This window comes from Sphaeramia orbicularis, chromosome 17 (genome assembly GCF_902148855.1).
Source record: "Sphaeramia orbicularis chromosome 17, fSphaOr1.1, whole genome shotgun sequence".
Classification (NCBI taxonomy): domain Eukaryota; kingdom Metazoa; phylum Chordata; class Actinopteri; order Kurtiformes; family Apogonidae; genus Sphaeramia; species Sphaeramia orbicularis.
The window spans coordinates 36112-48974 of NC_043973.1; the positions used below are offsets into that span (position 1 = coordinate 36112).

General features: G+C 42.9%; 1 protein-coding gene across 4 annotated transcripts in view; it reads right to left on the reverse strand.

Annotated features, from left to right (window-relative positions):
* LOC115436560 (arylsulfatase I-like) overlaps positions 1-12863 on the reverse strand; it is a 33713-nt gene that overhangs the window by 19190 nt on the left and 1660 nt on the right. For all 4 annotated transcript variants that reach the window (XM_030159427.1, XM_030159426.1, XM_030159428.1 and 1 more), the window contains exons 2-3: positions 5609-5787; positions 2205-2344 (exon numbers count right to left, since the gene is read on the reverse strand). In XM_030159427.1, the coding sequence (XP_030015287.1) occupies positions 2205-2344; positions 5609-5787 (319 nt within the window). The remainder of the gene's footprint in view (positions 1-2204; positions 2345-5608; positions 5788-12863) is intronic.

Below are 12863 nucleotides of genomic sequence, written 5' to 3' on the forward strand. Positions count from 1 at the left end.
TCTGGTCCCCACTCTACCTGGAAACATGGAGACTAAAGCAGCAGAGTCCTGTCTGGGATTGATTTGAATAGGAGCACAGAGAAGAAGAGAAAAGAGACCACTGAACTACAACTGAACTACAACTGAACTACAACTAAACTACAACTAAACTAATACTAAACCACAACTACACTAAAACTAAACTACAACAAAACTAAACTAAACTAAAACTAAGCATTTACAAAAAAATTAAAACTAATAAAAACTATCCAACCTGCTCTAAAAACTAATTAAAACAAACCGAATTAGAGAAAAAAAAGTCCAAACTAAATAAAACTAAACTAGAATGAAAAACCAAAAACTGTTCAAACCTTGGTTGGTACCAGAGAAATCTTCAAATAAATGGTTTACGGACAAGAAATCCTGACGTGCACTCCTTTTATTATGCAGTCTGGGAAGTCATTCTGTGTTTTCTTTATTATTATTATTATTATTATTATTATTATTATTATCATTATTATTATTATTATATATTGTTTTTGAATGCCCTGTGTAACTGTGGAACAGGTCAATCCTAGTGTGACTCTTACATGAACACAACTGTTATTTTCCATTTACTGATATCTACCTCATGCAGGGATGTAACCATATGAACATTTCAGATCATGGTTATTGTGACCAAAATTATCACAGTTATCGTTATTATCACTGTATTGTTGAAACTGTGCTCAAAATGTTCAAAAGTACTGATACACACACTGAAATAATTTAACCAAGTTGTATTAAAAAAATAAAGCAAATAAAATAACAGTCCCAATGTCCCTTCTGTTGCAGAAACATTCCAATATTAACCCTTAGTGGTCTGAGCCTATTTTGTCCATTTTTCAGTCCTTTTGATTTGGCCTTTATATACTATATAAACAAATGTTTACTATACCCATATTTGGGTTCTGTTTTTTCCAGCACAACTTCATTTATATCATCTATTATTTTTTCACTTTAACCTACTATAAAAACACATTTTTATTTGATCATAACAGGATCTAATGTTATATCACAAAATACAGTTTCAGATCCTGTGCTGGAAGGATATCGTCAGGGCAGTAAACAGCTACCTGCAGCAGACCACACCAGCTTTGTCACAGAAGGGGGAGGGCCAAGATCCACCAGGCCAAGAGAGAGACCAAGGCCTTTTTCCCCGGTCAAAGGTGGGACATGAGGGTTGACCTTGACAGACAGCTCCAATTTCCCACCAAGATTACCACCACACCTCTTCGCCCCGACACTGTCGTATGGTCCGAATCAGCAAAAGCAGTGTACCTCAATGAACTCGCAGTTCCATCAGAGGAGGAGATCGAGGCTGCGTTTGAGTGTAAGAGGGCCAAGTTCGCAGATCTGGCCGCTGAGTGTCAGGAGGCTGGCTGGAAGACTACCATCTACCCAGTGGAGGTCGGCTGCCGCGGCTTTGTGGGGCTGCCCACGACGCAGCTACTAAGGGATGCAGGAGTGGCAGGGAGGAAGCTGAGGAAGGCTATGAAAGAGCTTTCTGAGGAGGTGGAAAAAGGCAGCTTCTGGCTCTGGCTCAGAAGGAAGGACAGGTGCTGGGGAAAGAACACCTAACCCCAACAACAGCCACAGGGGGTAACAGCTACCAGCTGCAGGGGGTGACAGGGAGACGTCCCTCTCACTGCTGATGACCCTGCAGCTGACCCTGCAGCTGACCCTGTGGCTGACCCATGGGCACTGGAGGAAGTGCGACAGGCAGCAATGCCAAGCAGGAACTTCCACCTTCCTGTATCTTAACTGAGTACCTAAAAATATCCATACAGTACTTTTTAATATCGATACAGTATTGTGAAATGAAATATCGCGATATATTGCAGAACCGATATTTTCTTGCACTCCAAGTTAAGAGATGTAATCCAAGCTGTTTTCAACACTTTTCATGGGTTAAATATTTGTAAAACCTTCAGGCTAATGTGAAGACCGGCCAATAGAAATATTTTATGACCAAAAAAAAACCCCCCAAAAAAAGACCAAAAAAATGGACTTATGACGTTTCTACCCGACAGCGACAATATGTTTGCTAACCAGCTAAAATAACAAATCCTGTGTCATGGTCCAGATCATTCTGGTTCGAACTGTTTCACCCTGTTGCAGTGAGTAGAAGTAGGACTGGTCTGGTTCTGATCGACCCGGCTGAAAGGGGGGGGGGGGGGTCGTACCTGCCGGTCATCAGCTGACTGCGTGACGGAGTACAGATGGGCTGGACGTAGTAGTTCTCCAGCTTCACCCCCTCTGCTGCCAGTTTGTCCAGAGTGGGACTTTGAATGGTGGGGTTGTGGTAGCCGATGTCATTGAAGCCCTGATGGAGAGGCATGGACAGGGTCAGAAAAACCGGACTCAGGTCTGGTTCTGTTATTGAAACACAAAGACAAAGAAACACAACAGACCAGTGTCCACGCTGAAACCATTTATCAAATAATCCACTCCAATCAACTTTAAAAACATGAGTCCATTCAATTAGTCCTGAATCTCTCCTTGGTTTCCTTCATGTCTGTGCTCTTAAACATTGGTTCCACTGTTGTGTTTCACACCCGTATTGTGACGCACGAGTCCAGTCCAAGGTTCGAATAGTTTTGGATTTTTCATTCTAGTTTAGTTTTATTTAGTTTGGACCTTTTTTCTGTAATTCAGTTCGTTTTAATTTGTTTTTAGAGCAGGTCTGCTAGTTACCTCCACCAAGAGGTATTGTGATCATTTTGCTTTGTGTGTTTGCATGTTTGTTTGTTTGTTTGTAACTTTAGGGGAAAACTCTTCCACCCTGTCATATCAGTCCCCGGACTTTTACTCGTTTGTCTGTCTTGTGTGTCATTTCCTGTTTTATTTTGTTAAGTTTCCCTCATGTGTCATGTCTGGTGTTTTTACTTCCCTTCCCTGATTGTGTCCACCTGTGCTGATTACCTGACTCCTCCCTGATTGTCTCCACCTGTGTCCAATTGTCTTCCCGCCCTCTTGTGTATTTAAACCCTGTGTTTTCCCCTGTTCATTGCCAGTTCGTTTTCCTCCTTTTGGTGTGTTAACTTACCAGCGTTTTTGGATCCTGTCTGTCTGTCTGTCTGTCTGCCTGTTGTGACCCGTTTTGCCCTTCGACCACCGTCTCTGCCTGTCCCTCGTCTGCCTGCTCGTCTGTCTTCGACCTGGTTTGTTCATCACACCTGAGAATTCGCCTGACCCCTGTCTGTTCCTCCGCCTCGGTGCCCTATCCTGGTTTCGACCCCTGCCCGGACTATGGGTACGTGAGCCTGCCTATCCCCATGTACGTTTGCCTGTCTGATTGTCCACCCGCGTATGACCTGGTCTGTCCCCTGACTCTTCTGTGTTTCTTCCTAGTCGGGTTCCCCTCGTGTGCTCCCGACCTGGGCTGTAAAGTGGTTCACTTGGAATCAGAAGCCGAGACGATTCCCCAACACAGTCCCACTGAAGAAATATCCATTACTTTCCTGTGTGAACCATTTACTCTGACTGTATTCAATAAATCCCCTTTAATTGTATTTCTGTCTGAGGGTCTTGCATCTGGGTTCAGTTCACGTACCATCAGTCCTAACACACCCATCTTTCCCAAATCTTCCCCACAGATAGGCCTTGGCCCTGGGACCAACCCATTAAATTCTGGTCCAAGTAGGCCAAAGTTCAAGGTCACAAAATCTACAATTTTCCATCTGTCATCATTGAGACATTTTCAAAAATTCATCCAAAATTCAAAACGACTCCGATTAGCCTCCAATTTGACCCACCCATAGCTTAGAACAATATCTTGTTACCTTATGTTTATTGCAAGGGTTTGTTTGTTGTTAGTTAGCAAGATTTAGCAAATAGTTATATAGCAATAGCAAAAATAATAGCAAAAGTAACAAATGGAACAGACTTTCATGAAATTTTCAGGAAATGTTGATACTGGCACAAGGAAGAAATGATAAAATTTTGGTGGTGATGGGGGGGGGGGGATCTGCCTTGGTGGCAGATCTGCCACTCTGAGTGCTTTTCTAGTTTTTATTAGTTTTTGTTTTCTTTTAAATGCATAGTTGTAGTTGTAGTTTAGTTGTAGTTCAGTTGTAGTTTAGTTGTAGTTCAGTGGTCTCTCTTCTTCTCTGTGCTCCTATTCAAATCAATCCCAGACAGGACTCTGCTGCTTTAGTCTCCATGTTTCCAGGTAGAGTGGGGACCAGAAGACGACTGGAAACCACAAGTGAACACAAGTGACGGAGCAAAAAGTGTCGTATGGAGACAGCACAGAAAACTGAGAGAGACAAAGAAATTGATTTCACATCAATCTGACATGGACAAAGACGAAAACGAAGGGAATTTTATCCATAGTTTTTATCCGTTTTAGTTAGTTTTGTAAACACACAATACAGTTTCAGTTAGTTATGGTTTTTCTTTTAATTATAGTTTTTATTTATTTTAGTTAACGAAAATGTTTTTTCAGTTCTAGTTTTGGTCATTTTGTTAGTTTTGGTTAACGATAGTAACCTTGGTTCAGTCATCTTATAGCTCATTAAAAGTGGTTTTATGGGTTGAACTGGTTCCGAACTCAATTCTTGCTTTGCTTTTATATCAGATGGAGCTCATGTCTTCACCTGCATGTGTGTGTTTGTTTGACTGTTTCGCAGAGGAGTCATAAACTGAAGCCTGCAGCGTTTCACCGCAGTTTCTCCCATTGTGCGATGGGATGTTATGTCGGATTAGTCTGACTGTGGGCCTTGGATGACAAATGGAACGACTCAGCGCTTACTAGTTTCCAATTTGTGCTGATAAATCTGTGATTAAAACCCTCCAAGTCTGAGAAAGTGAAGAAATTAAGAAAAATTATACATTTTAGAATCATCATGGAAAATAATTTGTAGGGCTACAACTTCTAAAATGTGCTGCTTTCAGATCCAAACAGGACTTTGTTTTTTTTTTCTTATTGTGATGCAAAAACTGGGACGTCCCTTAGATTGTGATCATTGTGGTGCTGCCGTTCTTTCGTTCATTCATTTGAATACTTGGGGTGGCCACGGCCACATGAGGTAGAGCAGGTCGTCCGATAACACAAGGGTTGGCGGTTTGAATCCAGCTCTGTCCTGCCGTTGTGTCCTTGGGCAAGACACTTCAGCCCCTTTGCCTCCACTGTCACTCACACTGGTGTATGAAGGCGTATGAGTGTTCAGTGGTGGTGGGAGGGGCCATTCGGCATGAAGCCACGCCTCCTTCAGTCTGCCCCAGAACAGCTGTGGACACAAATGGAGTTTAACTCCACCACAGTGTGGATACAGATGGAGTTTAACTCCAACAGAGTGTGGATACAGATGGAGTTTAACTCCACCAGAGTGGATGAATAACAGATCAGTAGTGTAAAGTGCTTTGAGTGCCTTGAAAAGCACTGTAGAAGTCTAGTCCATTCTGTTCCTGTGCTCATGGTCATGTGACCAGGCTGGTCCTGTTTACTGTGGTATGTGTTTGTGCATCTCTGTAGATCTATATTATTATATTACTGTCGTCTTCAGAAAATTGCTTATATTGTGATCCCTGGTCCCTGGAACCTGCTGTAAGTGTTTGAAGTCCATATTTGAACTGGGACACACACCTGGTCGTCTATGAGGATGAATATAATGTGCGGCTGGTTCTGGTGTTGTCTGGTGTGGTGGGTCTTTGTGCGTCCCCCGTCGTGGCCGTGGTCTGGTTTGGACCGCTGTCCGCTCAGGCCGTCCAGTCTGAAGAAGACGCCGAGCAGCGTCAGAGCCACGGCAGGAGGACGCATCTTCACTGCAATGAAACACAACAAACAGACGTTACAGTGGAAGAGGAACGTGTGTGAGTCAGCGAATAATCACACACACATGCCAACGCTGAGGACTGGCATCAGAAACCACATCTGGAACGGAGCGCACCGCTGAGTGATCTGAAACACATCCATGTGGTAGTGGAGAGACAGAGCTCTCATTACCCACAATTCAGCTGGAGTCACATGTGTAAGTGCTGGTGGTCTGACAGTCATCTGAACAGAAAACATATGATAAAAGTTTACTGTCACTGTTACAGGAACTGACTGGACACAAACTAAAACACATTATACTTAAAATATAGACTGAGAAAATACTGATGATATAGAAAAACACAAAGAAAAACTGAAAATACACAAAAGGCCAACTCTGTACCACAGATAGAAGAAATATATGACACATATAAAAGAAACCACAGGTGTTTAGTGTCAGACTGCAGTGGAAGCTCCTCTGACCCTAAAATGACTCCCATTAAATGCTCAAATCTGTTCAGTTGTTTTCATTTCATTGACTCCAAATGTGTTGGAACACGTTCGTCTCTCAGACCAGTTGGTTCAGAATCAGTTTGATCCCAGATCAGTGGACTGGATGTTGTTCACTTCTCCTCCATTCCTGTGTCTGTGTTTTCTCCTCCATCTCTGCTCAGTGCATTTGTCCATAGACGCTCAGCGTCCATGCACTTCAATGGGACTGAGTGGAACTGCTGGAAACTGACTCTAAACTGGACCAGCATTGGATAAAGACACCATGTTGTCCTGCCCCCGGACGCTCGGCGTCTCTGGGGGTGAACGGAATTGTGGGCGGAGCTTGGTCGGGCCGGACGCTGAGCTACCGCGTGGCAATTGGAGGATGGGTCCAAAGGCTGAATCCTGTTTGACTGACAGCTGTTTTCAGATCTGCTCCTTCACTGACACAGTTCAGTTTAATACCGTCACACATTCTGCTGGGAAATCACACAAACCAAATGAACTGTTCATTTACTGACCTGAAAGAAAACACAACCACTGGACTAACTGGGTTACACTGAACATAATTTCAATGTTTTCTTGTTTCAGTTCCATAATTTAATCATTTCTTGTTTGAGTTTAACATTGTTTTGGAGATAGTTAAATCAATCAAACTGTTGGCTACGTCAGAGCTGACAACGAGCTTCCCCTGTCTGAAAGAAGAGCAGCTGCCACTGGAGGAAATATATATGTGTATATTTATATATATACACATATAAATATATATATATATATATATATATATATATATATATATATATATATATATAGTAATAAAGGGTACTTTTTTTAACCGTTCATTATCTGTCTTGTCGACAGAACAGTAGTTGTGTGTCTTTAAGTGTTAAAGCTTCATTTCACTAATTAGACAATCCAATTAAAATGGATGAGACCAAAAGGACTCCTGGGAAAAAAACATTTACAGTTTATTTTCTGAAACAGAAGTTCAGTGTAAGTCTGTGGGGGCCAGAGTGCCCCCCCAGTGGCTGTTATTGGGATTGCAACATTAAAAACCGTCCACATGGGCTTCCTTTTGGAGCTGCGACCCTTGACCTTTGGGCCAAACACCATCCACATGAGGTAAGTCCAGTTCAGGGTGTTCTTTCTTCTGTTTTCCTCCTACTTGGATGAACTTCAGCCTGAGCTCACACTCACAGATCTGCTGGTGACAAATCCACAGACACGACCAGGCTTGTCCTTGGCTTCCACTTCCTCTAGAACTTTCCCACAGTTCCACTGAAGTGTGGGCCTGTTGGTCTGAATAAACTCCACTGACTGTCTACAGTCAATCTGGGTCATTTCACCAGCGTTCACTCAGAACAAAGGGGGAGTCACAACACAAGACAGACACTAAATGCACCATAAACCTGGACATGTTTGGGTCTGTAAGGGTTAAAGGAGGACGTTTGGGTCTGTAAGGGTTAGAGGTGGACGTTTGGGTCTTTAAGGGTTAAAGGAGGACGTTTGGGTCTGTAAGGGTTAAAGGTGGACGTTTGGGTCTGTTAGGGTTAAAGGTGGACGTTTGGGTCTGTTAGGGTTAAAGGTGGACGTTTGGATCTGTAAGGGTTAAAGGTGGACGTTTGGGTCTGTTAGGGTTAAAGGTGGACGTTTGTGTCTGTAAGGGTTAAAGGTGGACGTTTGGGTCTGTAAGGGTTAAAGGTGGACGTTTGGGTCTGTAAGGGTTAAAGGTGGACGTTTGGGTCTGTAAGGGTTAAAGGTGGACGTTTGGGTCTGTAAGGGTTAAAGGTGGACGTCTGGGGCTTTAAGGGTTAAAGGTGGACGTCTGGGGCTTTAAGGGTTAAAGGTGGACGTTTGGGTCTGTAAGGGTTAAAGGTGGACGTTTGGGGCTTTAAGGGTTAAAGGTGAACATTTGGGTCTTTAAGGGTTAAAGGTGGACGTTTGGGTCTTTAAGGGTTAAAGGTGGACGTTTGGGTGTGTAAGGGTTAAAGGTGGACGTTTGGGTGTGTAAGGGGTAAAGGAGGACGTTTGGGTCTGTAAGGGTTAAAGGTGGACGTTTGGGTGTTTAAGGGTTAAAGGTGGACGTTTGGGTCTGTAAGGGTTAAAGGTGGACGTTTGGGTCTGTAAGGGTTAAAGGTGGACGTTTGGGTCTGTAAGGGTTAAAGGTGGACGTTTGGGTCTGTAAGGGTTAAAGGTGGACGTTTGGGTGTGTAAGGGTTAAAGGTGGACGTTTGGGTCTGTAAGGGGTAAAGGTGGACATTTGGGTGTTTAAGGGTTAAAGGTGGACGTTTGGGTCTTTAAGGGTTAAAGGTGGACGTTTGGGTCTGTAAGGGTTAAAGGTGGACGTTTGGGTCTGTAAGGGTTAAAGGTGGACGTTTGGGTCTGTAAGGGTTAAAGGTGGACGTTTGGGTCTGTAAGGGTTAAAGGTGGACGTTTGGGTCTGTAAGGGTTAAAGGTGGACGTTTGGGTCTGTAAGGGTTAAAGGTGGACGTTTGGGTCTGTAAGGGTTAAAGGAGGACGTTTGGGTCTGTAAGGGTTAAAGGAGGACGTTTGGGTCTGTAAGGGTTAAAGGAGGACGTTTGGGTCTTTAAGGGTTAAAGGTGGACGTTTGGATCTGTAAGGGTTAAAGGTGGACGTTTGGGTCTGTAAGGGTTAAAGGAGGACGTTTGGGTCTGTAAGGGTTAAAGGTGGACGTTTGGGTCTGTAAGGGTTAAAGGTGGACGTTTGGGTCTGTAAGGGTTAAAGGTGGACGTTTGGGTCTGTAAGGGTTAAAGGTGGACGTTTGGGTGTGTAAGGGTTAAAGGTGGACGTTTGGGTCTGTAAGGGGTAAAGGTGGACATTTGGGTGTTTAAGGGTTAAAGGTGGACGTTTGGGTCTTTAAGGGTTAAAGGTGGACGTTTGGGTCTGTAAGGGTTAAAGGTGGACGTTTGGGTCTGTAAGGGTTAAAGGTGGACGTTTGGGTCTGTAAGGGTTAAAGGTGGACGTTTGGGTCTGTAAGGGTTAAAGGTGGACGTTTGGGTCTGTAAGGGTTAAAGGAGGACGTTTGGGTCTGTAAGGGTTAAAGGTGGACGTTTGGGTCTGTAAGGGTTAAAGGAGGACGTTTGGGTCTTTAAGGGTTAAAGGTGGACGTTTGGATCTGTAAGGGTTAAAGGTGGACGTTTGGGTCTGTAAGGGTTAAAGGAGGACGTTTGGGTCTGTAAGGGTTAAAGGTGGACGTTTGGGTCTGTAAGGGTTAAAGGTGGACGTTTGGGTCTGTAAGGTTAAAGGAGGACGTTTGGGTCTGTAAGGGTTAAAGGTGGACGTTTGGGTTTGTAAGGGTTAAAGGTGGACGTTTGGGTCTGTAAGGGTTAAAGGTGGACGTTTGGGTCTGTAAGGGTTAAAGGAGGACGTTTGGGTGTTTAAGGGTTAAGGTGGACGTTTGGGTCTGTAAGGGTTAAAGGTGGACGTTTGGGTGTTTAAGGGTTAAAGGTGGACGTTTGGGTCTGTAAGGGTTAAAGGTGGACATTTGGGTCTGTAAGGGTTAAAGGTGGACGTTTGGGTCTGTAAGGGTTAAAGGTGGACGTTTGGGTCTGTAAGGGTTAAAGGTGGACGTTTGGGTCTGTAAGGGTTAAAGGTGGACGTTTGGGTCTGTAAGGGTTAAAGGTGGATGTTTGGGTCTGTAAGGGTTAAAGGAGGACGTTTGGGTCTGTAAGGGTTAAAGGTGGACGTTTGGGTCTGTAAGGGTTAAAGGTGAACATTTGGGTCTGTAAGGGTTAAAGGTGGACGTTTGGGTCTGTAAGGGTTAAAGGTGGACGTTTGGGTCTGTAAGGGTTAAAGGAGGACGTTTGGGTCTGTAAGGGTTAAAGGTGGACGTTTGGGTCTGTAAGGGTTAAAGGTGGACGTTTGGGTCTGTAAGGGTTAAAGGTGGACGTTTGGGTCTGTAAGGGTTAAAGGTGGACGTTTGGGTCTGTAAGGGTTAAAGGTGGACGTTGGGTCTGTAAGGGTTAAAGGAGGACGTTTGGGTCTGTAAGGGTTAAAGGAGGACGTTTGGGTCTGTAAGGGTTAAAGGTGGACGTTTGGGTCTGTAAGGGTTAAAGGAGGACGTTTGGGTCTGTAAGGGTTAAAGGTGGACGTTTGGGTCTGTAAGGGTTAAAGGTGGACGTTTGGGTGTTTAAGGGTTAAAGGTGGACATTTGGGTCTGTAAGGGTTAAAGGTGGACGTTTGGGTCTTTAAGGGTTAAAGGTGAACATTTGGGTCTGTAAGGGTTAAAGGTGGACGTTTGGGTCTGTAAGGGTTAAAGGAGGACGTTTGGGTCTGTAAGGGTTAAAGGTGGACGTTTGGGTCTGTAAGGGTTAAAGGTGGACGTTTGGGTCTGTAAGGGTTAAAGGTGAACATTTGGGTCTGTAAGGGTTAAAGGTGGACGTTTGGGTCTTTAAGGGTTAAAGGTGAACATTTGGGTCTGTAAGGGTTAAAGGTGGACGTTTGGGTCTGTAAGGGTTAAAGGTGGACGTTTGGGTCTTTAAGGGTTAAAGGAGGACGTTTGGGTCTGTAAGGGTTAAAATGGTCCAGCTCCATAGTGTTCAAATGTATTTTCATTGTCTTCATGTCTTCCTGGACACAGACATGTTCCTGTAAATATGAAAGGACAGTTTTTGCGTCTGCCTGTGTCCAGGCTGTTGCAGTGCTTTTCATCAGACTCTTTTCATCGTCTTTATCCGTGCATTTCCTGAACGCTGCAGTGTTTGGTCCAGACCAGGCTGTGCTGGTGTTTGTAATCAGACATGTTTGGAGGCTGAAGCCAAAGGCCCAGGGCTGGGTTGGTTTTATACATGACAGACGACGGACGGCAGCTGGACACCGCAACGACTGACTGCTGAGGGTCAACTGGTTTAACAGCGGGTTACATACTGGTCGTCATGGCAACAGCACTACACACCAAGGTTCTAATAGTTTTGGATTTTTCATTCTAGTTTAGTTTAATTTAGTTTGGACTTTTTTTCTCTAATTCAGTTCGTTTTAATTAGTTTTTACAGCAGGTTTGATAGTGTTTATTAGCTGCTTAGTTGTAGTTCAGTGGTCTCTTTTCTCTTCTTCTCTGTGCTCCTATTCAAATCAATCCCAGACAGGACTCTGCTGCTTTAGTCTCCATGTTTCCAGGTAGAGTGGGGACCAGAAGACGACTGGAAACCACAAGTGAACACAAGTGACGGACCAAAAAGTGTCGTATGGTGCCACCAACTAAAATTGCTTGAGCAAAATAAATCAATTTCATATCAATCCAACATTGACAAAGACGAAAACGAAGGGAATTTTACGCATGATTTTTATCCGTTTAAGTTAGTTTTGTAAACACACAATACAGTTTCAGTTAGTTCCGTTTTTTTTCTTTTAATTATAGTTTTTATGTATTTCAGTGAACGAAAATGCTTTTTCAGTTCTAGTTTTGGTCATTTCATTAACAATAATAAGCTTGCTGCAGACACACATAAACACATCCCTTTGCCTGTGACTGAATGTTGGACATGAATGCCCTGGTGTGGTTGAGTCTGCAGCTCAGACTGGTGCTGAACCCTAAGATCAGCTTCAATGAACATGCAGCCAACATTATATTATATTATATTATATTATATTATATTTAGGGCTGTAAGAAAATATCAGTTCTGCAATATATCATAATATTTCATTTCACAAATCGATATCGAATCGGTATCGATATTAAAAAGTACTGTACCAATATTTTTAGGTATTTATTCAAATATTATTATTATTATTATTCACGCAGATATGGTGGAGGTTCATTACCTCCACCAGGAATCATTGTGATCACTGCTTTGAGTGTTTGTGTGTTTGCGTGCGTGCATGTTTGTTAGCAGGATAACTCAAAAAGTTATGGACGGATTTTCATGAAATTTTCAGGAAATATTGATACTGGCACAAGGAAGAAATGATCAAATTTTGGTGGTGATCGGGGAGGGGGGGGGCAGATCTGTCTTGGCAGAGGTCTGCGCTCTCTAAGTGCTTTTCTTGTTTTTGTAGTTTTGTTTTTCTTTTTTGTTTCTATTTTATTAATTATTATTTCACATTCTTTTATTCAATAATGTTGGTTCCTTTGTTGGGATTGAACTCAAATCCTGTTCTGATGTTAGTTGTGAACTAATAGAATCTGAACATTTGAACAGGATCTGAAACTGGAATGTCTGTAAAACAGAATTTCAGTTTGAACACAGGAACATTTTGTGATAGAACATTAGATCCTGTTGGGATCAAATAAAAATGTGTTTAGTATTTGCGCAGATTTCTGCTGTATTTCAATTCTTCAAGGAAATAATCATTTTAAAAAAGAAAGAAACAAAAAATTGCCTTTTTAACAGTATCATGATATATCGTGACATATTGTATCATGATCCTAGTATTGTGATTTGTATCGTATCACCAGATTCTTGCTGATACACAAACCTAACTATATTATATTATATGTAAAATCCTTCAGAAGTAAAATATAAAACAGCAGCAGGACTCACTTCAGTCTGACTCAAACATTTTGCTGAACTCATGCACAGATCTTCTCCGGTTTTACATCTGTCTGAACACTAACACCGATCTGACTCTGAATTAG